The 27881-nt window shown below is 52.5% G+C and overlaps 11 protein-coding genes across 11 annotated transcripts; 4 read left to right on the top strand and 7 right to left on the bottom strand.

The window, feature by feature from the left end:
• Positions 1 to 590: 590 nt before the first annotated feature.
• Positions 591 to 1696, top strand: LRP88_03681 (D-mandelate dehydrogenase-like dehydrogenase; the record flags this gene model as incomplete). The annotated part of the gene is made up of 2 exons (XM_083240294.1): positions 591 to 915; positions 966 to 1696. 2 exons carry the CDS (start codon positions 591 to 593, stop codon positions 1694 to 1696), a joined length of 1056 nt encoding a protein of 351 aa, XP_083103584.1.
• A 3870-nt stretch (positions 1697 to 5566) lies between these two features.
• LRP88_03680 (histone acetylation protein-domain-containing protein) lies at positions 5567 to 7177 on the bottom strand (the record flags this gene model as incomplete). Its single annotated transcript, XM_083240293.1, has 1 exon — positions 5567 to 7177. One exon carries the CDS (start codon positions 7175 to 7177, stop codon positions 5567 to 5569), a length of 1611 nt encoding a protein of 536 aa, XP_083103583.1.
• An 819-nt stretch (positions 7178 to 7996) lies between these two features.
• Positions 7997 to 8656, bottom strand: LRP88_03679 (uncharacterized protein; the record flags this gene model as incomplete). The annotated part of the gene is made up of 1 exon (XM_083240292.1): positions 7997 to 8656. One exon carries the CDS (start codon positions 8654 to 8656, stop codon positions 7997 to 7999), a length of 660 nt encoding a protein of 219 aa, XP_083103582.1.
• A 496-nt stretch (positions 8657 to 9152) lies between these two features.
• On the top strand, positions 9153 to 10028 carry LRP88_03678 (mitochondrial 54S ribosomal mL57 domain-containing protein; the record flags this gene model as incomplete). Its single annotated transcript, XM_083240291.1, has 4 exons — positions 9153 to 9543; positions 9606 to 9825; positions 9876 to 9881; positions 10013 to 10028. 4 exons carry the CDS (start codon positions 9153 to 9155, stop codon positions 10026 to 10028), a joined length of 633 nt encoding a protein of 210 aa, XP_083103581.1.
• A 194-nt stretch (positions 10029 to 10222) lies between these two features.
• LRP88_03677 (uncharacterized protein) lies at positions 10223 to 11284 on the bottom strand (the record flags this gene model as incomplete). Its single annotated transcript, XM_083240290.1, has 1 exon — positions 10223 to 11284. One exon carries the CDS (start codon positions 11282 to 11284, stop codon positions 10223 to 10225), a length of 1062 nt encoding a protein of 353 aa, XP_083103580.1.
• A 597-nt stretch (positions 11285 to 11881) lies between these two features.
• Positions 11882 to 13441, bottom strand: LRP88_03676 (uncharacterized protein; the record flags this gene model as incomplete). The annotated part of the gene is made up of 1 exon (XM_083240289.1): positions 11882 to 13441. The coding sequence occupies one exon, from the start codon at positions 13439 to 13441 to the stop codon at positions 11882 to 11884; it is 1560 nt and encodes a 519-aa protein (XP_083103579.1).
• Positions 13442 to 14629: 1188 nt separating this feature from the next.
• Positions 14630 to 15374, top strand: LRP88_03675 (class I glutamine amidotransferase-like protein; the record flags this gene model as incomplete). The annotated part of the gene is made up of 2 exons (XM_083240288.1): positions 14630 to 14704; positions 14754 to 15374. The coding sequence occupies 2 exons, from the start codon at positions 14630 to 14632 to the stop codon at positions 15372 to 15374; spliced, it is 696 nt and encodes a 231-aa protein (XP_083103578.1).
• Positions 15375 to 16331: 957 nt separating this feature from the next.
• On the bottom strand, positions 16332 to 18134 carry LRP88_03674 (Alpha/Beta hydrolase protein; the record flags this gene model as incomplete). Its single annotated transcript, XM_083240287.1, has 4 exons — positions 16332 to 16763; positions 16816 to 17504; positions 17555 to 17791; positions 17843 to 18134. The coding sequence occupies 4 exons, from the start codon at positions 18132 to 18134 to the stop codon at positions 16332 to 16334; spliced, it is 1650 nt and encodes a 549-aa protein (XP_083103577.1).
• A 1318-nt stretch (positions 18135 to 19452) lies between these two features.
• LRP88_03673 (transcription factor Opi1-domain-containing protein) lies at positions 19453 to 21343 on the bottom strand (the record flags this gene model as incomplete). The annotated part of the gene is made up of 2 exons (XM_083240286.1): positions 19453 to 20789; positions 20854 to 21343. 2 exons carry the CDS (start codon positions 21341 to 21343, stop codon positions 19453 to 19455), a joined length of 1827 nt encoding a protein of 608 aa, XP_083103576.1.
• A 2656-nt stretch (positions 21344 to 23999) lies between these two features.
• Positions 24000 to 25526, top strand: LRP88_03672 (Mu homology domain-containing protein; the record flags this gene model as incomplete). Its single annotated transcript, XM_083240285.1, has 4 exons — positions 24000 to 24038; positions 24108 to 24236; positions 24293 to 25387; positions 25521 to 25526. 4 exons carry the CDS (start codon positions 24000 to 24002, stop codon positions 25524 to 25526), a joined length of 1269 nt encoding a protein of 422 aa, XP_083103575.1.
• A 447-nt stretch (positions 25527 to 25973) lies between these two features.
• On the bottom strand, positions 25974 to 27019 carry LRP88_03671 (uncharacterized protein; the record flags this gene model as incomplete). Its single annotated transcript, XM_083240284.1, has 3 exons — positions 25974 to 26116; positions 26179 to 26956; positions 27008 to 27019. 3 exons carry the CDS (start codon positions 27017 to 27019, stop codon positions 25974 to 25976), a joined length of 933 nt encoding a protein of 310 aa, XP_083103574.1.
• Positions 27020 to 27881: the final 862 nt, after the last annotated feature.

Here is a 27881-nt window from a genome sequence, read left to right as displayed (position 1 = left end):
GCTCCCCGCTTTTGTGTTGTTGGCATGATGGTGGATATTTGAGAGGTTGTGCTTGTATTGAATGTTTGATGCTATTTCGATGCCATCAAGTCTACTATTAAGCTAGCTAAGCAACACAATTGGCCTAGTCTCAACTAAACAAACACACCCTCATCTATAAAAACCCGGCGCTTATCCCGGTCCCCTCGACAAGGGTCCCGCCGTCAAAACAAGCCTCAGAGCTGAAGGGACCGGCGCCCGGGGTCCGGGCCGTGGGGGTCACTTATTTGGAGAAACAAGTGAGTGCCCAACCAAGGTGGAGAGTCTTTGTGTAGCATCGCTCCACTTGAGGCCCATCGCTGAGCTGGACACCTTGTCTGCGGCTCTTGTCCTTGTTGCCGCAACTGGAGTTGATCTTTCAACTCTCTCAACTCTTGCTATAGCTGTGCCTCACCAATTTTACGCTTACTCACTATATAACCTACACATCTCCCGTCATGGCGGAACCAACAAACACGCCGGTACCGGCTTCTACACCGCGAGCCACATCCCCAGCGCCTCCCGTCCCCGTCTTCTCCCACCCCGGATCCCCCTACCAAACCAAGCTCACCATGTCTTCTTCCACCTCAAGGCCCCGGGTCCTGCACATCGGTGACCCCATCAAGTACAACCCGGACACGTACATCCGCTTCATCGGCCAGTGCGAGCTCGTGAGGCCCTCTGCCGAGGAGCGGCAGCGCCCGGCCTTCATCAAGGCCCTCAAGGAGCGCCGATGGGGAGACTTTCAGGCTATTTTTCGTCCCTTTTGGGGTACTGGGGGTGAGATGGGTAATTGGGATGCCGAGTTGATTGATCTTTTGCCTGAGAGTGTCAAGGTGTTTGCGAGTGCAGGCGCCGGGTTTGACTGGGCAGACACGAAGCTCCTAGGCGAGCGAGGTGAGTTAAACATGAGCCGTAACTTGATCAACGGCTGATGGGAGCGTAAGGAATCATCTACTGTAACTCTGGTCTTGCAGCCGCCGAAGCAGTAGCCGACTTTGCCATTGCCGCCATCATCTCTACATTCCGTGTTCTCCCCTGGTGTATCTCGGCAGCCATGTCGGGCGACGAGGAGGCCTTTCAGATCAACCACCGCGACGCAACACTGCAGTCGTATAACCTACGAGACCAAGCTCTTGGCCTTATCGGCTTTGGAAACATTGGCCAGCAGATTGCAGCCCGCGCATTTCACGGCTTCGGAATGGATATTCACTACTACGACGTACTCCCTAAGCCAGCACACGTCGTAGCTCCCCTTCGAGCCACACACCACGAGACGCTCGCCAGTCTCCTAGCTAAAGTAGACTGCGCCGTACTCTGCACACCCGCTGGAGACGGAACCCTGATAAACGCCAAAACCCTCCCGCTGTTCAAGCGCGGCTCCCGCTTCGTCAACATCGCCCGCGGCAGCCTGGTAGACGAAGACGCCCTAACAACAGCTCTGCAAGACAACCACATCTCCAGCGCAGCCCTCGACGTGCACGCCACAGAACCCAAGATGCACGCCGGTCTTCTGGAGTTGGCTCGCCAGGGGAGAGTGCTGCTGACGTGTCACAATGCGGGCGGAACGGTGGACACGCATAAGGGGTTTGAGGAGCTGAGCATGAGGAACATCATGGCTGTGTTGTCGGGAGGTGAGGCGATTACGCCTGTGAATTTGCAGTTTTTGAAGAAGTGAGGTGTTGGATTGGGTTTGAAGTAGGCGTTTTGGGCCGTGTATTGGTGGGAAAAGAGGTATAAGGGTAGAATCTAGGAATAACTGTATATGAAGTATAACTTTCTTAGCATAAATGATATATGTGTGTTTGCTCATAGGCCGCCTCCAACAGTGTAGTAAACAAGGGGATATACAGGCGTATGTCATGGGCTGTTTGCCATCCAACATAGTGTAGCTGTCAACTCATTGTACCAACTTGTCTAAGAAGAACCTGGCCACCTATTTGACGAGCATTCCAACTTGATGTCAGCGTAAGAACTAAACCAGGATTCGGAAGGGTCATTATAAGCTCTACTTTACATTGCGCCTCTTTCCTCTTCTCTTGAATTACCATTTCACCCATGTAACACAAAGGAGAATGATGTGGGTTTGCCTAAGTAGGCTTGATGATTTTGGGAGTATGTCAAATAGGTAGCCAAGTGAGTGTGCCAAACATCCGCTTCCCTTTATTTACCTGCATATCGGCTTGTTCAACAACAACAACAACATCGACCTATAGCCTTCCTACCTAAGACCCGAAACGACTACTCTTTGCACACCACCAAGACAACCTTTCGGGCTGCCCAACTAGACCCTGCCTCTTTCGGGCCTTTGACCTCTCACATGGACTCGACAAGAAATAGATATGGACATCCCAACATGTGCCTCGTTCAAGACCTTTCACAGAGAAAGTTATGCCTAGGCGCCCTCATCACGTCTGTTGGGGGCCAGAATGTAACTCGCAACGATCTCATTCTGGAGATGGCCCCCACTGATGCGTTTTAGACTGGCCCAGCCGGGGTTTTCAGTTCGTCATGGTGCGCCGCGCTTCTTGCGCCCGCTTACAGTGTGCATCTGGATCTTCACTGCAATTTTAACCCCCCTCAAGGGAGGAATTAACTGTCATGAATGATACCAGGGGGATAGACTCCGACGGGCTGTTTAAAGTCAGATAAACGCATGGCATATGCTAGAAGAATAACTTGGGGGCCATCTAAAATAGGACTCATTGCTGTTAGAGATATTTTTGATCCCCTTCCTTTTGTTTGTCTGTATGTCGACTTGTTGAACATCACCAACTTGCAATCCTGTTGCCGTGAACTTGACGGTAGCCTCTCCACACTGGTAAACCAAGCACTGCCCACCCGGGGTCTTTGCCCTCTCTGGTGGACTTGGCAAGAGCTTGAAACTCCTCCATGTATGTGCCTCGTTCAAGGCCAATCATTCGGAAGGCCCTGTCTGCCCAAGCCACGTCTCTTTGGTGCAAACGTATGCTTCGCAAGGATCTCTTCCGGGGTGTGTCACCTTGCTGCGTTTTTTGACTGGCTCGGCTGGATTATGCATTGCATAGGTAATGGCTGCAGAATCCTGGATGGATGTTAGGTTTCGTGTATCAACCATTTTTTTCACTGCATTTTTAACCCTTCTCGAGCGTCAAGTTGGCGGCAAGATAGACTCTCCCTTATGCGCAGTTCAAAGTCAGGGAAACTCATGACATAATCAAAATATGTATTAGTTGAATTTAGACAACATAATGAAGTATGTGATGTGATATCCAAGACGGCGCTTGGCTATTAGTTGGATATGACGTTTGTTCCGCTTCCCTAGGTTTGTTTACATTGACTTGTTGAACAACACCAACTCGCACACTGTTTGCTTGAGGCCTCAGGAGACAACTCTTTGTCCGCAGTCATAAAATATTTCGAAGCTAGCCAATCACATACTGTCTCTTCGAGGCCCTTGTCCTCAACCAGAGGGTGGTATTCCTTCATGTCAGTTCAAGCTCAGGCACAGACGACCACGCAAATCAGGCCTAGGCTCTTGTTTCGTCACAACTCCAGAGGAGCCAGACTTCAGCTCTCAGGGATACTTTCGGAAGAGTGTTGCCCTGTTCCGTTGCTCACTGGTCCGGCTGAGCCATTGCACAGCCGCCTTTGAACCTTGCGCGTGAAGCAGTGATTTCACTGCATTTTTAACCTACCTCAAGGGACGTTTTAGTGATAATAAACAGAGGTAGCTCATTAGGATATCTTACCCTCAGCTAGAGGTCGGTATCCCTTCATCTCTGTTCAAGCCCAACCCACTTAGAGGCCCATACCAAGCAAGCCCAGACACCTTCATCGCACCTTCGGGAGACGAAACTTGCAGCTTGTGAGGACCTCTTTCAGAGGTAATTCATCTTACGACACTTCCAACAGCATAGCCATATTGCCTCTAGCACACAGACTTGACCTGGAGCCGCGCGAGCCAGTAACTTTTCGCTACGTTTTTAACATCTCTCGAGGGACGATTTGGCTCCACCGAGTATGATGAATAACACCAATAGCCGGCAAGGATGCGTAGTCCGAGACCTGCATTGCCTCTTTTTCACTGCGTTTTTAACTGAACTCGAGGGACTACACAGTACTGGGTTGATGAACAGACCCGGGCGGCTTACCTTGCTGCGTTCCTGACTGGCTCGGATAAGCTATTGCAGAGTGAGCCACTGCAGGCTGAAGGAGTCTGTCTAGGGGGTTGAAGAACAACCGAGAATCGTTTGGCTGGGACATGACCTCGTTCAGACTCGATCATTGTTCGATACCCACCACTGTTGACAACGATGTCTGGTACCCACCAAAACTCCACACAGTGGGCAATGTTTGCCAAAAGCTTCACTGCAATTTTAACCCCCCTCATGAGACGACTTGGCTGTGATGACGGGGTTGGCAGAGGCAGACTCACTGATGGGGGTTGAGTTGATGATCTCAGGTTTCCAGGTAGACACGTATTAATAGCCAATCCAGAGGTCATATTAAAGGATAGAATGGAATATGCAAGAGGAAATTTTCATAGCCACGCTTCACTGCAATTTTAACCCACCTCAAGGAAAGATTTGGCTGAAAGGATGGGGTTGGCAGAGGAGGCAGACTCTTCCCGATGCTGTTCAAGTTGATGATCTCAGGTTGCCAGGTAGACATACCTGAACTTTCTGCTTGAATAGTATATCAAAGCGTGTGGCAAGCTATCAAAGGCGACGCTTTTTATACATACCGACTCATTGAAAGAGCCCACCTTGAAATGTTATTGCTTGAAAGACTGCTCTTTGCCCACGGTAATGGCAGTCACCTTTTCGACGTCTCTTTTCTCTCTTCCCACCTTGGGCAAGTGCCGGCAGACAGCCGCCATTTTCACTGCACTCTTAACCCACCTCAAAAGAACGGGTTGACTATGATGAACAGACCAATAGCTCGCAAGTATAGATTCGTGGCTTAAGTTACTTACCTCGCTGCTGTCTGGCTGGCCCAGCAGAGCCGCATTGATTTGCACTGCATTTTTAACCCAACTCGAGGGATGATTTGACTATGATGGATACACCAATAGTTCGGAAGGATATATTGGTGGCTTCCATACCTTGCTGCTTTTCTGACTAACACGGTCGTATATTGATTGGCTCGCCTGCGTGACTGCAGAGCACAGCTACGCCCGATCAGAGGTCATGGTGAGGCTAGCTGACTGCATTTTTAAGAGATGATGTGGTGGCCACGATCAATGTCAGGCAGAGTTGACAGAGTGGGCAGGCCTCCCTCAAGACGTTCTGGTCAAGCAAGCTCGGTTTTCTTGCTGGGAATGTCTCAACTAGCGGTTTGGGTCTTCATTAAAGCGTATGGGGGGACCTTTAAGGCGGCTCTTTGCCATTAGTTGACTATGATCTTGGCCAACACATCTACCAAGGACATTGGCAAAGCAAAATAATGTATATCACTTAAAAAAGTCTCTTGCTTCCTAGTCAATACAATCCAAACTCCAAGCCCAACCCATACCCTATGTGCTGTCCTGTCCAACGCCCAGATCCAATACAATAATAATACATCTTCATTCCTTGGACTTTTTCCTCACAAGTCCAGCAGAAAGAATATTAACACCGGCATCCTCCTTTGGCTTCTTCTTGACCAATCCGGCTGCAAGGACGTTAACCTTGCCCGGCCCTTCGTCAGTGGTTGAATCCGTTCTCTTCCTCTTGACAAGCCCGGATAGATTGTTCACCTGCTTATCACCAACAGCCTCAATCTTCACAGGCTCTCGTGTGCCCTTGACGACGACACCCCATTTAGCTCTTCCGCCGACCTCACTGACCCAGCGACGGGTACTACCCACAGCCTTGTTAAGGGTCGCAAAGTCCAGGTGAAGCAGCAGTTCCACTATGCGCTTGTAGTCATTCTCATCCACAATCCTCTCACCCCGACCCTCAGATGTCCACGAGTAGTAAGCCGTCGTAGCAGGCTTGTCGAGGAGGTAATTCCGGCTCTCGGTCTTGATACGAGGTTGTCGAGCAATAACCGGGCCCTTGAGAGTCTTTCTCTTGGCCTTCTTCTTCTTCGGCTTGGACTTTTCCTCGGCGTCGGTCTTTGAAGGGAAGAGCTTTCTCGGGGTGGTGTTGGGTGTGATCTGAGCGATGCGCTGCTTCTTCGGTGTCTCTGGTGCCGGGAGGGTCGACTGGGACGACTCGTTCGACTTGGGAGGTTGAACTTCTTTCTCGTCACCAAATACAAGCCAGATAAAACCCGTCATGCGTCCACTCGAGCACTCTTGCCTATACGCCATCATCTCCCAAAACATATCCAACGTCTTGACGCTCTTCCAGCTCCCCGTCGTCTTCATCGCCTGCGAACTAGCGGCCTCCTCCTCAAGCTCATCCCAGAACCTCGACTTGGGATCATCCGGAAAGTGAGGAATCAGACACCTTGGAGGAACCCAGTCAAACTCCTTGGAGTAGTGCGAGATGCGCTCCAGAGGATGCGTAAACTCCCAGCGAGAGTCGCCGCCCCGGGGCGTCAGGGCTCTAGTCTCGTACGTCTCCAGGCCCGGGACGACAATGTATCCCCTTGCGCTCTTCCACGTCTTTGTGCCGAGGAGGGGATCCAGTACGCGACACCACCACTTGATAAGACCTCGATCGTCTAGGACATGCTTCCCGCTGTAGTCGACACTTCCAGGGAAGAGATACTGATCCTGAGCGCGGGCGAACAGGTTGACGACGAACTGAATATCCTTTCTCCTCCGCTTCTCAATCAAGAACCCAACAAACGCAGCGCATATTTCCCTAATCGGGCTAGAAGTTCCCTTGGGAAGCTCCAGCAGGTTGAGGTACCCCGTGGAGTCGGCCTTAGAGACGAAGAGGGTCGTCGATCGAGCAGTCGTGTAGATAAAAACTTCGACACCAAGAACTAGGACTTGCTTCTTAGGCTCGTCCGCATCTTCAGCGTCGTTCGATTCGGAGGCTTGCGGGGGTGCATCAATGGACACGGCGAGGAAGTGATTCTCGCAGTAGGTTCGTTCAGGGCGCTCGTCTGGGGGAGGAGAGTAAAGGGGATCGGTCTTTGTGGGAGGTGTCGAGATGTGGTAGATGGAAAAGTCGTAGCCTGAAGGGAGAACAGAGGCTAGGCGACTCTGGAGATCGTCGTCGACTTGCTGTAAAGAGGCCATGTTGGAGTTGACGATGACGCAGGTTCAAGAGCTTGAGGTTGAGATGAAATGCAGGTCCAGAGTTGTTTAGGTGGTTGGTCGCTGTAACGGTCGCTGGGGCAGCAGCACGGGGCGGGGTTTAGTGGCCTAGATTCAGGGGCTTCCGTCTGGGGATCCAGTAGATTACAGGGGTCGGTCACTAGGTGCAGATTTTGGTGGGTAAACTCCATGGGATCAATTCATTATCGACGGGACGTGTAAAACTCAGCCTCATCCTCACTCATTCTCACTAATACTAGAATCCTCATCATCAACCAAAACGGACCAGATTTTTGCCCATTCAGTTTCCTTCAGCACACACTCCTTGCACGTTGGACATGTACAGGATGCACACCAAGGGCATCCGCACGAAACTGGGTACGCATGGCTGCCTGGTCCATGTTGGATATCGCTGTTCGTTGTGGTTTTGTACCACTTCTCGACAGACTCAAAGAGACCCTTCGTAGCCATATGCGGTTTGAGCCAGGTCAGGACGGCAACTTCAGGCATCGATTCATCCGGAGAAGATGGGTGGGCGTCCTGTGCCAGACGAAATATCCTGACCATCTCCCCAACCGGCCCATCATCATTTGCCATACTTTGGCAACACCCAAGTCGATAGAGGAGCCGATAGACCTCAATTGCATCATGGTCGGATATCGAAACGAACCATAGTTGGCCTAGGCCAAGACGATAATCATTTATGCGCCGACGATCCCAGGCCTGGCAGACGATCCAGGCAAGGAAGCAGATGTGGTAGACGCCTCGCTTCGTTTCAATGTCGCCAGCGTCATTTTGCTCCTAGATTGACCGGAGTCCTGCCCGTTGGTACATGTTGAAGAGTGCACCCCCATGAACTTGTCCCAAAAATGATTTGGCACAGTACATTTGAGCCAGGGATCGGTTGACGATATTGGCCATGCCAAGGAAGAGGGACAGCATCCTCTCGACGATATGCTCAGCAGGGACTTTGGCTTCTGACACGAAAAATTTTCCATCTTCCCATGTCTGCAAGGCACGGCTAAGATTTGTACCATCGCCGGGGTTGAAGTAACTGCACTCGCCATCCAGGTAGACACACATCAGGAGATCGTTGACGCCACCTGGGCCTAGGAACTCGAGGAGATGGTTCCAGATGATGAACCGTTTGTCCAACTCGTAGACGTCGCGCGCGGCGTAGGATGAGGCAACTATAGAAGCGAGACACTTGATGGTCGCAGCCTGGTAGAGGTCCTCCCGGAGCATCTCATCCTCTTCCGGAATAGGAGTCGATTTGCGAGATTCGTCGTTGTCGCGAGCGTTTTCAAAGGCAACAGCCTGAGAGAAGTCGCTGAGGCTCTGTCTAAATTGGAGATCGTTCATGAAGGTTTCATTTTGTGTCGGATTAGGATAGTCGGGGTCTTGAAAAGGGATGCAAGTCTCTCCTGTGTGAGGACTTTCCGGAGGTGTAGGCTCTGCCATGATGGGCATATTGGGTTACCAAGAAGACGGTGTAGGCGATGTTAATGTAGATGGTGATGATGTGAGAGATTATGCGAGGAAGAAGAAAATGAGCTGGAGAAGTGCGGGCCATGGTAGATAGAAACATCAACTCGAGGAAGGAGAGATTGCATCAATGGAGGAACTGGAAGGTGGAAGGGTGGGTTGTTACAACAACTCATCAACACGCACATCATCAATTGGTAGGAAGTTAGTATCCAATTTGAATATATGGACCTCATCAGAAGAACAGAAAATATTCATCATCCAAGTGAAGCCAAAAATGCCATCATCACCAGCCATTTTTGGTGTTGAAGACTCCTGGCCCAACGGAGCCAAGCCGGAGTGGGGCCGCCGAACACGGAAGTTAGCGGCCCCAACACGTGACCTTGAGAAAATGTTCGCCATGAGCTTCAAGCATGGCAAACCTCGAATCCAGCGCATATCCGACCAAGTCCCCCCAATTCCCACCCCCGCCATGGCCCTCCAACCCTGCCGCTCCGGCCTCGCGCGGAGCAGACAAGCCGCCCGCTCCCTCATGCCCTGCCTTCGCACCTACGCCACCGACTCGACGACCACAACCCCAGAATCGTTCAAGACGCCCGCCGCCGGAGCACAGAAGCCAGTCCCGAGATGGAGCCAGACGCCCGTCGGGATGAAGGCACCCGTGCAGCTCGACTTTGCAAAGAACCCCCACAACAAGGTCTGGACCGTCAACAATGACCCCAGGAAGCTGGACGAGGTGTACGAGCGCCTGCTGGGACAGGGCGGTAGCAAGCTTCTGCCCGAGGAGCTCAAGTGGCTCGCCGTCACGCACAAGAGTTTCGATCAGGGAAGGAGAGGGTTCAATGACCGATTGGCACTGCTGGGTAGGCATATACTTTGCAATTGAGGCGGGGAGAGACCAATTGGCATGCTGACGCCCCGCTAGGCCGAATGACCTTGATCATGGAGACCACCAAGTCGATCGTGGCCAAGGACCCCATTCCAGGGTCGATTGTTCCCGACGAGTTCGAGCGCACACCGTTTGAGCATCCCCAGCTACAGTCGCTAGACAACTTGACCATGGAGGGACCGAGGGATGTTGCCGGCAAGGACAAGCTGTACCACCTGGCGGCCCAGGTTGGCTTGATTGACGTTGTGCGGTGGAAGCCTCGATTGGTAGGTGGGCAAGTCTGTATAAACTGTACCCCGCTAACAGAAACAGGTGCGAAAACTCAAGGCCTCGGGTCTCGAGGTGGTGCTCAACGGAGCCATCATGGCCATCATCGGGGCCATCACGCTACAGCACGGGGCCGTGGTGGCGTCACAGGTTGTCAGGGAGCGGATATTGGCCAGGCTGCCAAAGGATTGAAGAAGGGCGTTGAAGCGGGACTAATCTGTATCATATATCTGTACTGTACCATTTGGGGAAATAGGCCTGGGAGCTGTACAAAGCGTGACGACCGTCTCGACTGAACAAGACTTGTAAAAGAAATGATTGATGTATTAACGTGATATATCGTTCTATGGTTGTATAGTGTATCTTGTGGGTTAAGGTTTGCCTTGCTATTGCAACAAAGGCGTCTCTTCATCAGCAGGCTCAGCATTCTCCTCAGAAGCCTCCTCGTGATCATGAATGAGCTTCTCTCGATAAATCCATCCAATGCAAGTTCCCGCACCAGGACCAACCAAGACTGCTGTGGCAACCGTAGTCAAAGGAACCCTCCATCCAACCTCCACGAGCATCCAGTACAGAACGGTCCAAAAGATGAATTGGGTGTCAACCTCGATAAACACAATGGTCGACTTTGTCATCTCCTTGCGGTCGTCGGGAAGGGTGAGGCTCCAGATGACGAGGATGTGAGCCAGGATGGAGCAGATGACGGGGAGGGCGTAGACAAAGATTAGCGAGAGTCGGCTTGACGCGAGATGAATGGTTGTGGGGTCAGCTCTCTTGACGAGGTTGACGATCTTGCGCGTGGCTTGGCGGATGAGGGACACGTAGATGGGGAAGAAGAGCCAGATGCCGATAGAGACCGGAGATGTGAAGAAGAACATGAACAAGGACGGCAGAAAGTATCCGAGGGCGACGCTGACGGGAATAGCCACGAGCTCGCTGTCAGGAAGATGCCGGCTCGTGACATCGCAAGATTCCCCATCCTCCTCTCGTCTCTCCTGCTCAGCAATGACCTTCCTCGCGCGATGCAAAAACGCCGGAATAATAACAAGCTCCCAAACAACAGCACCACCCACAAGATCAAAAACAAGCCACGGACCCGTAGGATATGCAATAAGCACATTCGGCGCATTACATATCCTCGCCGCCTCAACAGAGCTGACGGTCAACAAACCGCCCAGAAACGCGAGCACGACGGCCATGACGGCCGAGCTGCGGACCGAGTGCATCGCGGCGCGGAAGAAGCTCACGACGTAGCACAGAGGAGTCCCAATCCCGGGAATGCGGCTGAGGCCCGGGAGACGCGCGCGAGAGTGGCATTGCGACCAGAGGAGAGCGGCGTTGACGTCGGAGTGGATGAACAGGGCGATTATTGTTGCCAGGGCGAGGAGGATTGGGGGGATGATGAGGTAGCGATAGGAGAAGTGGTGGATGGGTGCTTTCCAAGGCATGATGCTTGCTTCTAATTGCTTTTACATGCGTAAATGTTTTGTATCTTGATAGGAAGAAAGAAGAGGTGAAGCGCGAGGGAGACAGTCTTTGTGAGACGAGGGTGTCATGTGGTGAGGTTGAAAGTGGTTCCCGTGATATTATCGGAGCCGCCTGGGTGCCCAATTAGGAATGAAGCCAACGGCACGCGCTCATGACAGGGGATTGGCAGAGAAGTGCAAAAGACGCATTTGGAGGATTTGCAAATTTCTGTTTCATTTTTATGTTTGTCTATTTCTTTGATTTGGTATTTAGTAAAGGTACTGTGAGGTGAGAAGAGCATCTCGCATCGCGTCAAACATGGTGGTCGCCTGTAATGTCTTGTCTTGCTTTGGGCTCCAGCACGCATGAGGGAGACCTCTCGCTTTGATACTAGAAACACCCAGTTATTTAATAAATTTGGATTAATACCTCTTGCAATATCTCTTTTATACGATACAAACCGCAAACTGCCTATATCCACCAGAACCTCCAGCCGAACTCTTAGATGACTTCGGTCAATTGTCATTACATATCCTATCAAATACGTGACTAAACCTTATGCTACGAAGATATAACCCTCATCTCAAAGTCCTTGCCCTCCCGTCCACCGTCGACACAAAAAGATCCAGCGCCGCCTCGTCCCTGGCCCTCAACCCATCTTCCATCTTCCACATGGAAAATATCTCCTCGTCAGAATCCCACTCCTTCCCGTTCTGCTCCCTCTCCGCAACAAAGTCCCGATATTCCTTCTCCCACTCCCTCCACTCTCTCCACTCGTCCGCAAAGTAAACGTACAGCAGTTGGTTGCGCCTCTTCTGCGAGATACCAGACCCAAACCTAAAGATATCCTTTCCCCGGGTCTCTGGTTCGGGACAGTCAAAGTTCCTGAAGGCCTTTTGGTCCTCCCAGTGACCGCTGCCCATCTTGAAGACTTGTAGGTTCGTCATGGTCTCTCGCCAGTGGGAGAGTATCATATGCCAACGCACGCTGGTGGATGTCGTGACATACGGTCCATCAGGTTCTTTGTAATCGTTTATCGATCTGTAGTATCCTTCGTTGGAAATGGATATATCGTTGCCGCAGTCGTCCTGTCCTATTACAGTCTCGCCGTGATCCATGTCAGACGGTCGACCGTCGTACTGATGCAGGACAGCGCAGTCGTCCAGGTAAAGCTGTTCCAGATTCAACGAGGCAAACCAATTGATCTGCCATTCGTGACTGAAGGTGTATTTTCCCAAGGCGAGAACCTTGAGATTGGGCAACCCTCTCCCCTCCCCGACACGGCGAAAGTCCATCCTCGGCCTGAACCCCCACGGCTCCTGACAGTAGAGGGAGAGTGTGTGGAGGTTTGCGACCATGTCCGGGCCCAGCCACGTGGTGTGCAAGTTCTCAAACGAAACGTACTTGGTGATGGAAGCATTGTTGGTCTTTCTCTCTTCCCCCACTGTCTCCGTCGTGATATGGAGCCTTAGATCACCGAGTGCCGAGCCCACGGCCAACTTGAAGGTCTCCGAGGAAGTGAGCTCTGGCTCGTGATGATCACCCAAGTTGCGGATGGTAAGATTCGAAAGCTGAATAGGAGGCCCGTTTACGGTTGGCAGCAGCTTCATGTCGTCGTACCATTCGAAACTCAGCAGATCCTCACCCGCCTTTGCCATTCTTTCCTTCTCTCTAGACCAGCTGCCTGCCAGTGACTGGAATATTTTGACGAGAATGTCCAACCGATCATCATTGTATTCATCAGCGTCGCCGTCCCCCAGTTCCGCGCAATCCTCGTGGAATCTGAGGTGTAGACTGTCGAGACTTCGAAAGCAGGATAAAAGCGGGAAGCAATTGATGAAATCATCCGGCAGCTCCCACGCATCGTTCATTCGATACTCAAAGTCGGGGCCGAGCCAGGTGTCGACTGTCACATCTTGGACATGGACACGAAGTTGTGAATCGGCCAGGGCTCTGAGCCTTTTGGAGCTGTCGCCGTGGGCTACCAAGCGGATACGGCGAAATGCGCTGCGTGTAGCCAGGGAGTTCAGGTGACGGTTGACGAGTCGCGTTTGAAGCAGAGTCTCCTGGGGTAAAAAGGATAAAACATGGTTTAGAAGCTCTGGAGGGAGAGCGATGAGATGGGGGGTAGAGGTCATCTGGATGGACAACAGGCAAGTTGATGGTGACTAGTTGGCAGTCACCTCGGTTATCGTTTACTCTGGCAAGTTTGTTGGTCGAAGGAAACAAGGAGCTCACCATCCTTGCCCCCAAGTTTGTTTAGTTCTGATGCAGGGTAGGTAGACCATCTCGCAGTGTATGGATGCCGCATGCAGATAGAATCGTGGTAAAGCGCCTTTGGGACTTACTCTTGATAATTAAGAGTAAGATTATTGTTTTTAGTCAATTAACAGTTTTGAGTAGCTGTCCTGCAGGGGGGTATGTTGTGTTTTGATGCTCTTCGACTATTGGGAATGGCACGCCGCAGCTCCAAGAGACCATTCTAATCGACATGAAGCAATGATGATCTATACAGCGGCACTAGACTATCGGTCTGCCATTGAGTTTAGAGTCTCGACCTATCTTCCTGACCCTAGGGTGCAACGTTAAGCTCTTAGGAAGATTAAGGAGTCAGGGACTATATAAGACCCCAGAACAGCAAACGAAGCCTGTATAAGTATCTAAAAAATCGCATCAAGTTATTAAAGAGATACCCTAATTTACCTAAGCCCTTTCTTTGTATCATATTATTCTTATGGCTACCTTTGAGGGTGAATAAGCTAATATCTTTGTCCTAGAGCCTTGTTTCCTCCTTGCCCCGTATGCTTGCTTTACAACATTACGAATATGAAACAGCGACTCAGACAAGTGTCTCATCTCAGCTCAAGAAGCCTTCAATGCCTTCACCGCTTACAAACCTCCATCGCCATCATAACGTTACCAGAAGATTCAACATGGCCTCTGCTCAACTCAACCTCGAGTCCGGCCCCGCCACGGCCGTGCCGAGGCCCCAAAACTCCCCACCCGGCGAAAGATGACCCTTTAGAGCCGGCGCTACGAAGCGGAGACTCCTTCGGGGCTGCATGCCGAGAAGGGACGGCTACGCCCGCGTGCGTGACGTCAGCTTTCTACAAGACTGCTCAATGGTTTGTCATGGCCGGGTGAAAGAGTTGTCCCGATTCCTGCAAGGATACGAGAAAAAAGTTTATGAAGCGGTGGAGGATATGCAGGTGGTTATATAAAAGGTGTGGCAGTCCGTAGATCAACAGTATCATCAACATCCAAAACTCTTCTTTCATCTCAATTCATTACATCTACACAAAAGCTACAAGCTCAATCTCATCAAAATGGCTCCCAAGGTTCTCGTCGTTCTCACTTCCCGCGATAAGATGGACAATGGCAATCCCACTGGCTGGTATCTGGTAAGTTTCACCCCGCTTTATACGTCACACAAAAAGCTCACCTCCTTAGCCCGAGTTTGCCCATCCCTACTATGACCTCGTCGGCGAGGACGAGTCCAACCCCAAGGCTGAGATTGTCGTCGCTTCTCCCGCCGGCGGCAAGTCTCCCCTTGATGAGGTGTCCATCAAGATGTTTGAGAATGACCCCGAGTCCGTCAAGTTCCTCAACGAGAAGAAGTCTCTCTGGGAGAACACGCGGCCTCTGAGCGAGTTCCTCGGCAAGGCTTCCGAGTTCGACGCCGTCTTCTACCCCGGCGGCCACGGCCCCATGTTTGACCTCGTCAAGGATGAGACCTCGATCAAGCTCATCGAGGAGTTCTACAAGGCCGGCAAGCCCGTTTCCGCCGTCTGCCACGGTCCCATCGTCTTTGTCAACGTCACCATCGACGGAAAGCCTCTCCTGCAGGGCCGTGAGGTCGCTGGCTTCAGCAACTCCGAGGAGGACGCCGTGCAGCTGAGCAGCGCCATGCCTGCTCTCCTCGAGGACGAGATCAAGCGCGTCGGTGGAAACTACGTCAAGGGTGAGGACTGGGGTGAGAAGCTGGCTGTTGACGGACTGGTCATTACTGGACAGAACCCTGCTTCCGCCCATGCTGTTGGCAAGGCTCTTGCCAAGGCCATTGGTGAGTGAAATTGCATGTATGCTTGAGAATGAGTTGCTAACATTTTGACAGGCATTTAAGATGTCGAGATCTTTATGAGAAATGAGCTGCACAGATTAGCATGTTAATGAATAAAATAAAGATGAATACCCGTCTTATAACTTTCTTTTGCTCCATGTCATTTTGTCAACCCATTAGAATGAGTACCTTGTAGGCTCTCAATAGTCTCCTTCCATGTGCCACCGTAGTCTGGACCCATGCGGCGATATCCTTGTCAACCACCAGCTTGAAGACTCTGTAGACCTCGTGGCTTGTTCGACTGCCGAGATAGGAGCCTCAGCGGAACTCGTCGCCGGATCTCGTATCAATGAGTTACATCGAACCTGTTGATCACCTCGGAGCCCCCGAGGGCAATTCCAAATCAACAATTGTACTCGCAATTTCTGATAATGCATACGTGGAAGTCCCCAGGGGCGTCAAGATGGCCCAATAGCCTAAAGGTTGTGTCCGCGGAACGCGTGAAACGCGCGGTGGTAGCAGGAGAGATGGAGCCAAGGCGATTAACTGGTGGAAATTGAAATACCGTGGGAGGCGCGCACTACAGGCGTAGGCGACACTAAAGTACCGAGAGTTTATTCATGAACAGTTGAATATGGCCTTCAACAAGTTCAAACCTCGGTATAAAGGCACATGGAAATATCGTGTAAGTGGATTCATCGCCTCCCCTGGCCGCGCGCTTATTTAGGAAACCGGCTCGGTAGATGGCGTGGTACCGGCATATAGAAGCCGACTAGAAGCTTGTGGGGAAATACCTGGTTCGAGAGTGACGTAGGTCAGACTTTTCAAGTTCGAGTTTTGCACACTCTTTTTACATGAACATGCATGGAAGGATCTTAGAGAGTAATGAGCTATCATAATGAGTTGTTACAGTTGAGTGGAAGCAGCATGATCAGAACAACCTTCTATCAATTGTAGCATGTGAATGCCTAGGCTGACAAGACATACTTCTCAATAACAGGATAAATCTCCTCATACAACCTACACCGCTCATCCAAAACCGTCTCATCAACAACCGTAGCCCCCGCTAGTCCTCCCTCACCCCCCAAGCTCACAACATCATACGGCGCATACTTGGACCCGACACCCGGCCATCCTGGTCCAGCTGCTGGGTTCCTGATGAACTGGCCAGCTACGCCGCGGAGGTACTTCGCAAACGTGTACAGTTGAGGAGTAAAGGGTATTCCACCCGCTTCACCTTCAAAGGTAGGGGTGCTGAAGAGGAGGGCCACATCGGAGCCGTGGAATTTTCCCATCCATGAGTATTTCTCGCCAAAGAGGCTTGTGATGGATGTGTTGAAGTAGAAGCGCCATGCCGGGTTGTCGATCGAGGCTGAGATGTTGGCTAGGATTCCCTGAGGCTGTCACATCTGTTAGAAGTGCTTGGTTAGAGGCGAGATGATGAGCACTTACACACTGCCAGAAGAAATCCGTATATATCGCCGCAGCAATGTCAAAGTCATTCTTCAGCTTGGGATCTGCTTCGTAGACTTTGAGAATTGCTTCTTGCTGCTTCTTAGTCGCCAATGGTTCGGCGAGATACGCATCCAGAAACGTCTTCATGGTGATGTTCCGGTTCACCAGAGCCCGTCCCTCCTCGGCAATTGTGCCCATCAATACCGAAACTTTGGCATTCTTTCCTTCTCGCCATCTCTCAGCTCGTCCGCTAGGAAGAGTAACGTTATCAGTCACTGGAAGAAACGCCACCTGCGCCGTGCTCATGGCTTTGACGAGATCCTTCTCCGGGACATCTCGCATACACTGCAGCTGATCCTCTGTGTCATTGCATCCGACCACACCGGCCAGAGAGTCCCAATTGGTCGTGTCTTCAGGATTAGCTGTGCTGCCGAGGAGACCAACTGACATTTGTCCTGAAAACATCATTGCGCCGCGGAAAGGAGGTGGTGACTTGGAGCCATAGGCGTTGACTTGAATATCAACCGACATGGAACCAGCTGACTCGCCCCAGATGGTGAGCTTTCTTGGATCTCCTCCAAAAGCACGAGCGTTGGCCTGAACCCATTCGATAGCGAGCTGTTGATCGTACAAGCCGAGGTTGGTGTCTTCAGTCGGTACATCAGGGGAATTAGGAAACCCAAAGACTAACACTCCATCAGTGAACTTGTCCAGCGTATAATCACTCGAAACTCACCATTCGTGCGATAGTTGAAGGCAAATGCAACAATGTCTTCATAACCAGCAAATCCACTCAGGTCAATCTGCCCATTCCCCTGCTGCCAGCCACCTCCGTGGATGAACAGCACAACAGGACGACCCTCTGGCGGCCGAGGACTTGTTGGCGCAAATGCGTTTACAAAGAGACAATCTTCGCTCTCTTCAGAACCCGTGCCGAAAAAGTTCTTGAGGATGTCCAACCCAGGAGTGAGTTCTGTCACCTGGTCAGATTCCATCTCAACTTTATACATAGTAGTTTGCTCACCATTGTCCACAAACAACTGCGGACACGAAGGCCCAAACTCAGAGGCATTCAACGGTCCCGTCCAAGGCTCAGGTTTCTTGGGTCGACTGAACCGCTCTGGTTTAGCAGCATAGGGAATGCCCAGGAACTTGTTGACGGGGGCAATCGCTGCTGGAAGAGTGGTGGTCTGGCCGACGACAGGTCCTGAGTCGAGAGCAGCTGTAGGGAGAGAATGGGATGTATAAGTCGGCTCTCCCTTGGCGCCGACCAAGACTGGGAGTACAAGTGGTGTTAGAGTTGTAAGAGGCTTCATAGTGCTGGAGTTGGTTTAACCGCCCTGCCTCTCTATTCATTCCCTTGTGGGAGCTCATCACTTATATACTTTCACGCTACAAGTACAATAGTCTTATAAGTTCAATTCCCAATTACATAGCCCCGCCGTCAAGAGCCGGAGGACTCTCAGAACACGCAAGTGATTCAGCCCTGTCCCGGCTGAGCAACCGCCATCCACCTTACTGTCTTGAAGCCGTCTCGGAAAATTGCAACGCTCTTACTGGCCGATTCATCTTTGCCAATGGCTTTGCACAGGACATTAAATGATAGATGACGTGGGCTGTTTTCGTTTCATTGCCCGTATCCCTCGCTTCCCAGGCAGATTCAAACGGCCAAGTCAAATACGACGAATGCGAGCAACATGGTACAACGACATTTGGTGGAGAAGCCACCAGAGAACCAATCTGCGGGATTCGATCTGCATGCTACGCAAGAAGCCCAACCAGAGTCAACGTGGCTTGAGTGAATGCAAGGCCGAATGCATGGCGATCCCTCAGTGTGTCTCTCCACACTTCACCTCAGACAAGCTGAACCAGCCGCGTCGACATAGCAATTCCCCTAGCCGTTGATCATGACAATAGTCAGCGCGAGATCATCCACGTCGGCAACAAGAAATGTCATGGAATACCATGTTGAATAACAAAGCTCAGAAACAGCTCGCTACAACATCGCCATGAGGCCTCCCTGCCGAGACAAAGCATCAACCTTGTTGATTAACCTCCTCTACGACTGTCTTGTTCCAGCCAGGCAGCCCAGCCAGAAACAGTCAGCCATCGTGTAGCATCCAAGACCATAAAAAAAACAACCCGAGACTGCAAAGACAAGACAAGACAAAGCAGCTCCCCAAGTCAAAACTCAATGGTTTTTGCATCCACATCCAAATCAAATGGAAAACCCATCAACACTCTCCTGAATACATCTCACAACACTCCTTGTCTCTTCCATGTTATCAATCAACCAGTAACGCCCTATTACCTATACACCAGGACAACCAGACAATACCCAAAGAAAAGTGTCAGTAAGACAGTCAGTTATAGTCAACCCCATCGCAACCCTCGGCTCATCGTTCGTTTCCATCCATCCAGGGGGAACCATTGTAAAGGAACGCGCATTCTCCGCCTCTTGCGGGACTGTTTGGTATCAAATCATCCGCCCATGTTCGCCAGTCGCCTGTTCTTTTGCCCTCGAATTCACATCCCAGAAGCTCCAGGCTTGTTTGCGATCCCCTTATGTTTTTGTTTTTCCGTTTCCATCATCACAACTCCACCATCTGCGAGCTTTTCCGCCAGAATGCGGCTTCAGCCCATCTTGACATCGCCATTATACTCAGGCTCAGTCTTGGGCAACACGGGCTTCTCTTCATCCTGCTTCTGCCTTCGCTTGCCCATGCGATCCAGCCACTGTTCGGCGCTGACAATGGTACCATCGACAACACCGCTCACTTGAGTCACCATGTCCAGACCCTCCTTGGCCAGGACAAGAACCTTCTGCGCACTCTCAGTAAGGGCCGAGTCGCTGGCTCGTTCTCCATTCTGGGAGCTGTTGTCCGACTGGGTAGCGACACGGAACCGTTGGGGCAGGCTGGTCAGATGACGGCGCACAAGAATTCGTGCGTTTTCGGGCAGAGCACCACCTGCATATTTTGACACAGTCAGGATCGCATCCTGAAGAGTCTTCAAGACGTCGCCCTTGAGAGTAGAGATACGGGCGGCGAGCGCGCTTCGAGATTGTTGCTGTGAGTTGTCAGGCGCTTCATTGTTGGCCTCACCCTGCAAGAGCTGCTTCTCTGATCCATTCTGCTGTGCGGCAGATGGGTTGTTTGCCTGTTCGTACTGCTCGAGAGTGGTCTTCAGGGCGCTGATTACACGAGCGATGTGACCGTTCGCCCACCGAAGCCATTGCAGACAGTACTTCAGACTGCGAAGACTCTCCTCGCTCATGGCGACGCTCAATCCCGACGTCGACATGATCAGCCGAGATTGCCAAGCACCACTAGACCGCGAAGTTGGTCGTGATGAGCTTTGAGTATCAGCTGTTTCGGTGTAGGCGGGGGATCGCAGCTCATCATAAGCCGGGAGGGTATCAATGGTACTTGTTGTTGACATGCGACGAGAGCTCGCCCTGGTAGGGGGCGAGAAGGGCTCTTGTTGTGTTCCAGCGTCGGCTGGAAGCTGCTGAAGGCCAGCGATCTGCTTCATGCCTTCACCCTCAAGGCGTTTGTTGCTGACCGGTTCACCCTCGTTGTCCACCTTTCGTCGCTTTTTGCTGTTACCGGCCTCCAGATCTGACGCCGAGCTATTCTGCCTCCGACCGGCACCTAAAAACCATCGCACACCTCCTTCGACACCCGTCACTCTACCAACAGAGCCGACAGTGTTGGCGATAGGCGTCAGGTAGCCTTCGACGTATTCAGCTCCTGATCGGAAACGTGGAGAAAAGTTCTTGGCGCCTCCGTACGCCGAGGTAGCGCCCTCAATGGTGCTCGCCAACAGGGGATGTGTCGTTGTAAGAAGGGATAATAACGGTTCCGGTTGCGGGGACTGCGGTTGAGTTTGATTCGACGACTGGAAACTGTGAGAAGTCGGAGGGCTCACAGGAAGCGATGTGTTTCTGTGAGGGGGTGATGATATGAAGTCTATGACAATTATCAGTCGATCATGATCCACGCATCGCGCATCGCATGCATGAGGAACACAAACCCGCTCTCAAATCGCCGAGGGCCTCGGCGGCTAATCGCACGTCAGGGTCATCCAGACTGACGCTGCTTGACCTCGCATCAAGGAGTCGATCAGGGGATGGAGCGCTGACGACGCTGTTACTGCTCGCATCGAGATCCATTCGAGTCGGGCTATCCATAGTTTGAGGCCCCAACGGTGCCAGGGGATGGTATGAGTGAATGGGATTCAACGGAGGCCAATGGTTCTTGGGAGGGTCGAGGGCCATTTCGCTAGTCAGCGAGCTAAGCGACGGCAGCTTGATATCGTTGTCGGCCTCGAGATGCGACAGTGGTGGCAGCTCAGTGTTGGGAACATCGGGGAGCTTTATCGCATGGGCGGAATTGGAATAAGCTGGAGGGGAAAATCCCATGAGAGAGGGCGGCGGTCGAGCAGGCGGTGGCCCGAGGAGGGCTTCGCGAGAGGAGGAGGTCTCGCGATCGCTCGTTGGGGCAAGCATGTGATTGCGCTCCATGGCGGCGCTGGGCGTCGGTGATAAGACGGCTACGTCAATCGGACATCGGGACTGGATACGAATAACAGAGCGGCCACGGGCCGTATACGCAAGCGTGAGGTCGTCGAGACGAAGGAAACAAAAAGATTCGGCGATTCGGTTCTCTTATGGTGGAGAGGGAAGAAGCGGAGGAGAAAATGGTTGGGGGGGAAAAGGAATATGGTAAGGGCGCCTCGTGTGGTGGATGAGGTGACGGCAACAGGAAGGGGAAGGAGCGATCGTGGGGGGGAGAGACAGAGAGAGAAGCAGAAAACGTCAGGCGCCCACGGGTCGCTCCAGCTGCAGGGACCGGCTGAGAACTGGCGCACAAGACGACGGCGCGAACCCACTAAAAACCGGGCCGGGCTTGAAGGGCTTCAGAGGCTTTCAGAGAGTGGGATGCCCGTGACTCTTCGCAGTGGGTTTTGCTTGCAAGTTCAGTGGGGAAGAAGCCTCGCTAGAACCTGGAAGCCTGTGAGACGGTCAATAAAGGATGGACGGGAACCTGTGTCGGTCTCAGTCAGCAGGTACCGCAGGGGTAGACGACCAGGTTATCGGGGCGACAACACTCGCTCCGCAGACGATGTTTGAGGTAGGATGATCTCTCAGGAAGCAGGGCAAGGGCAGTGGGAATATTAACGTTCCTGACCATCACAAGATTTAACTCGCATTCTTCTCTCCTGGCGCGAAATACTGGGGCTGTACCTGAAGAGGAGGACCTGGGCGGGACTCCCACCTCGAGCACGTGTCAAAGCCCGGGGCAATGATGATGATGGCGGCGTTGGAGCGGGAAATCATTTGCGGTTTGGATCACATGCAAAGATTAAATCTGCGTCGCAGTACGTGCCAGCCGGGTAAACGTTGGTAGGCCGCCCACCCGAGTCATGCCAGAGTCGCTAACAGGATCAACTTGCCGAATCTTGTTTCCTTGGACGCCGTTGCAACTCAACTTGCTGATGTACGCAACACTCGTTATCCCGCGGAGGATCATATCCTCGTTCAATCAATGCGCTAGAGTTCATTAGGTATCCTGCCACCAATCCTGTCGCAATGCCAGTCGAGCAACTCTGCTTGCTCATGGCTTGCTCATCTCGGGCTGAGCTCTGTCCGTCTTGACGTTGTCACCATCCACGTCCAATCCCCTCGAGAATCACACAAACCAGTCGGCATTCGGCCCGCTTGGCAAGTCGCGACCTTGTGCCTGATGCCCCCTCAGCCAAGATACATGTACCCGGGCTGCCGGTCTTTTCTCTTGGGGGTGGAGGGCTCACATCGTCAATGTCCGACTACACCACACCAAACACATGTGAGGCATCTGACATGTGCCAACGGTGGCAACTCACATCCAACAAGGTCGTGGCCGCAACACACCTCGCTGTCGCAATAGGAAATTTCGTGACATGACAATTAATCAACGTGCAAACTCTGGTTCCCTCCAGCCGAGGCCGAAGCTCTACACCATCACGGACTTCAGTTCTGGACAGCTGTTGGAGTAAGCTTCTTGTTTAGGTTTAGTGGGGTCGAAGCTGATGCCGAGGAGATGGTATCGCCATCCATTGTTTGGCGAGCAGAGTGCCCGATACGGAGTGCAACATGCGAGATGTCGACTGGCCCCTGGTCGATGCCATGGGAGCATCTTTCACGATACAATGCGCTCATTCCAGCGGTCGACGCTCACTCACCGAGAGATCCATTCCCCAACAAAAGGATTCCAATGGCGAGCTAAAGGTCGTGTGCCTTTACCACATGAACGGGCGCCACCCAGAGGCTAGGGGGTTGATGAAAGTTTGCAGCCCATGTCGACACTTCGGATCGCATCCCGGCATCGTGTTCGAGGTCAGCTATAAGCTGGCTTGATAATGCCCTCTCTGGATGCCAATCGGCAGTTGTCCAGATGATCCATGAAGCTCAACAACTCCCATCACATGATAAATTGTGTTCTGTTGAACTGAAAATGTCCGGCTCCTCTGACACCGCCCAAGCAACGAGAAAAGTAAATACTCGGGCAGTTCTTATGGAACCACAATGTCTCCTTCTCCGCACCACGAAATCGCAGCTTCATCAACGGCTCCACGGCTGGTATGACAGAATGCCACCCTGTTGCGGGCTAGATGATGGTCTGCACTGTCTAGAGGGTGCGTTATAGAGAAGAAAGAAAAGAAAAGGTCTGGTAGCTCTGCAAGTTTTTTTTTTCTACAGTCCCGCAAGCAGCTTCATCACGTGACTGTGCTGATCAAGCTACCCCACCACATCCGACATTTTACCGACCGCATCCACCCCAACACCCTGTCCGTCAACGCTCGGCCAGGCTGCTCCCAAAAGATGCCAGCGAACCTCTGGCTTGAAACTGACCAATACCATATTGCGCTGCGGACAATCATGACTGCCTGTGCTCTTGTATAACCCCCTAATTCTTCTATTCCATTCTCTCTTTTCTTGTGCTTCACCCTCTGTATCGTCGTCCCAAGTTCTAGATCCTCCCGCTCGAGCTGTTCATCCTCGCGCTTCTCCTGTCGCATCACCAATTGACGACGATATAACGACCTCCTTTCTACCCCTCCGACCTGCGACCTCAAGTTGACTTGTTTCTCCTCCAACATAACGACCTCTATTGCTCCTCCTCCATAAGCTCTTCATCATGGCGTCCGCATTATTCTTCCTCGACCTCAAGGGCAAGGTGCGTCCAGCTTATCCCCTGTCGCCGCCATAACCATCGCCGACATGACGCTGATATGGCCTTGCGCAGACCCTTCTCGCCCGCAACTACAGAGGTGACATTCCCATGTCGGCCGTCGAAAAGTTCCCTGTCCTCCTCTCAGAAGCCGAGGAGGACTCGTCCGCCGTCCCGCCATGCTTCTCCCATGAGGGCATCAACGTGCGTCATCCCCTGGAGCTACAGCTGTAGCTTCGCTGACCAGCTCCCCAATGCAGTACCTCTACATCCGCCACAACAACCTCTACCTCCTCGCTCTCACAAAACGAAACACAAACGCCGCCGAGATCCTCCTATTCCTCCACAAGGTCGTCGAGGTCTTTACCGAGTACTTCAAGGCTCTAGAAGAGGAGTCGATCCGCGACAACTTTGTCATCATCTACGAGCTCCTCGACGAGATGATGGACTTTGGCTACCCCCAGACCACAGAGTCCAAGATCCTCCAGGAGTACATCACCCAAGAGTCCCATAAGCTCGAGATCCAGGCCCGCCCGCCCATCGCCGTCACAAACGCCGTGTCATGGCGTTCCGAGGGCATCCGCTACCGCAAGAACGAGGTCTTCCTCGACGTCGTCGAGTCCCTCAACCTTCTCGTTTCCGCAAACGGCAACGTGCTCCGTTCCGAGATTCTTGGCGCCATCAAGATGAAGTGCTACCTGAGTGGCATGCCCGAGCTACGTCTGGGCCTCAACGACAAGGTCATGTTTGAAACAACGGGTCGAGCCACCCGTGGCAAGGCTATCGAGATGGAGGATGTCAAGTTCCACCAGTGTGTGCGTCTTTCGCGTTTCGAGAACGACCGAACCATCTCCTTCATCCCTCCGGACGGCGAATTCGAGCTCATGTCCTACCGCCTCAACACGCAGGTTAAGCCCCTGATCTGGGTGGAGTGTGTGGTCGAGTCTCACTCAGGTTCCCGTATCGAGTACATGCTCAAGGCCCGCGCCCAGTTCAAGCGCCGCAGTACCGCCAACAACGTCGAGATTGTCGTCCCCGTCCCCGACGACGCCGATAGCCCCCGTTTCCGCACCAACATTGGATCCGTTCACTATGCGCCCGAGCAGAGCGCCATTGTCTGGAAGATCAAGCAGTTCGGTGGTGGCAAGGAGTTCCTCATGCGCGCTGAGCTGGGCCTACCAAGCGTGAGGGGTGATGACGAGCAGGGAGGTGGCATGATGGGTGGTTTCGGTGGAAGCATGGGTGGTGTTGGAGTCGGCAAGGGTGCAAAGCGACCTATCCAGGTCAAGTTTGAGATTCCTTACTTCACCACCAGTGGAATCCAAGTGCGGTATCTCAAGATTACCGAGCCCAAGGTACGTAACTGTGATAAATATTCACGGATCATACTAACTGTCCCAGTTGCAATATCCCTCTCTCCCATGGGTGCGATACATCACCCAATCTGGAGATATTGCTGTGCGACTTCCCGATGCCGTCTGATTTCAGTCTTGAACGGCAGAGACAAACCATTTATTTACACATAAACAACCTATCCATCCAACCGAGCCGTGCCTCTCAAGCATGCCCATCTCAGCGTCACCGACATGTTTATGCGATTGCTCAAGGCCTGCATCGAAAGCGCAAGGACCCTTGGTCCGAGGTGATCAAAGGTGCATCGAGATGAAGGAGATGGACAACTGAAGGGAGCTAGCTGCAAGAGCTGAGTAGGAAAGGGGACGGGACCATTTTATACCGAAAACTCAGCGAGAGGAATGAATAATAGAAACCACAAGATCGATCTTCACACCGTCGTCGTCAATCTGATTTCCATGATGGTCGAAATAACCACATAACGTATTTAAAATTCAATGAATCAGCGAGAGGCAGGGCAATCAAGTTACCAGACCCGGAGACTGGGCAAGAAATCCATAGTGCCAGAGTGCATGGATGGATTGAGTCTCAGTGCGATCTACTTGACTCGCGGACAAGAACGGAATTCCACTCAACCCATTTGAGGTGCTCTGTTGTGCACCCCGGATTGTCTGGATCCATGAAGACCTTGACGAGAAAGGCACAGGGGTCGTCCTGGGCAGTGCCTGGATCTATCAAGACCAGGTCATCAGTGGTCAAGGAAACAAGCCAAAAATGGCGGGCAGATACTCACAGCCCTTTGGTGCGTCGTTTCCACCCCTCCACTCGTTTCGCCGCCACCCATTCCGTCCTAGGAACATTTGGTTCGTAGGCTCATTGTCGTCGTGATTCTGCTCAGGGGTAAGCGCCATCAACCCCAGGATGATAGGCAACTCTCCACCCAGGCCCATCGAGTCTGGTGAATGCAGATGAGGTGAACGGTATGTCCTGGGCAATAGACCAGGCATCCAGCTGGGCGACTTGCCAGCAACATAGCGGACCGGTGCGCCCCCTTCTCCCATGGGACTGTCAAGTGTGACCACTTGGGAGAGGCCGCGATAGTTTCGGGGGTGAAAGATGCGCAAAAGATCCCAGCTCTTTTGAGAAACGAGGGGGTCGTGGTCGACGACCATGATGGGGAGTAGGGGGTTGCAAGCAGCGACAGCAAACGTAGTATACTCGTTGGCGCAGACGTAGTAACCCGTAGCTGGGTCCGGAATAAAATTTCCCTCTTGGTCGAGGCGTAGGAGTTGTCCAGGCGGGAACGTTCCATCTGTTGGTGATCGCCCATCTCGATACCAGTGATATCCCCAAGCCTCTGAGACGTCGCCATCAGAGTACCGCATCACCTTGCTCGGGAGCTCATCCGAGTACCCAGCTGGCGATCGTGGTGGAATGTAATGATGATAGTCGTCTAACTCTGGCTCTCCAATTAACAGTTTGTTGACAACAAAGAGGAAGCTCACTTGAGGAGCTGCCTGGCTCCCGGAGCTTCCTCTTCCACGGCTCGAGCCGCTGTGCTTGGACCTATGCTGTGAGCTGTAAGCCTAGTTACGCTCCAAGATATTAGTGTCATGACCTACTGATTTGGACATGATCAAAGTCGGAAATGCCTCTTGCGAATAGTTCAAGATAGTCGAGATGGGGGTGTATCGTGCTCGCCCTCTTCCTCAGCCTCGTCAACCCCGAGTAAACCCCCATCTCTTTATGTCCTCTCGAGACCGGATCCGCTTCAACTCGGCGGCAGAGCCGCAAACTTCGCTGCCCAAGAAACTTCCGCGTGAGGCCGGCCAAACTTGGGCCGCTATGCTGTGTCCGCCGTGATCCTTGACAGCAGAGGGCATCCAGGACCGGCCAGCTGCTCCACCTCCCCTTGACAATGGAATACAGCTTCAGAGGCAGCAAGAAACGGCCGAATGAGGTGCATCACTATGACGTTGCCCCACGTCGACCCGAGGGAAACTGTCAGCTCGACGCCATGTGTCCGGGTGCATTGTCTGCCAGACATCCAACAAGCATGGACCGATTCGGCAACTGTCGACAGCCCTGCCGTACCATTGGCGAGCAGGGCCCTGGTCTTCATCTCAACTTGACCCCAAGGATTGGTGCCACGCCTGCTCCACGCTATCTCTCCGACTCTGGTGTGTGCGTGCGTCCTGCAGTCCAGCATGTGTACGTGATGGGGGAGACCAAGCCAGACCCCAGTTCATGCAGAGCGGCTGCGGGCCGGACCCTCTCACTTGTTCTTTTGTCGACACCGGTCTCCCTCTGTTGCTCGGCAAGTGTGGTCGGGGGGTTTCTCGAGCTGAAGAGGACACCAGTACCTGGTGTGTGGCCCAGGTAATGTCATCCCTTGCTAGACCGGTTGAACGAGATGCAGATGCGCTTGCTCGCGGACCAATGGAGCTGACCTCCAGATCTTTGGCCGTCGATCCATTGTTGGCGCTAGCACTCTTG

This window comes from Fusarium phalaenopsidis (genome assembly GCF_050370095.1).
Source record: "Fusarium phalaenopsidis strain FUZ10S chromosome Unknown contig_32288, whole genome shotgun sequence".
In the NCBI taxonomy this organism is placed as follows: domain Eukaryota; kingdom Fungi; phylum Ascomycota; class Sordariomycetes; order Hypocreales; family Nectriaceae; genus Fusarium; species Fusarium phalaenopsidis.
This window is presented reverse-complemented; position numbering and strand designations above follow the sequence as displayed.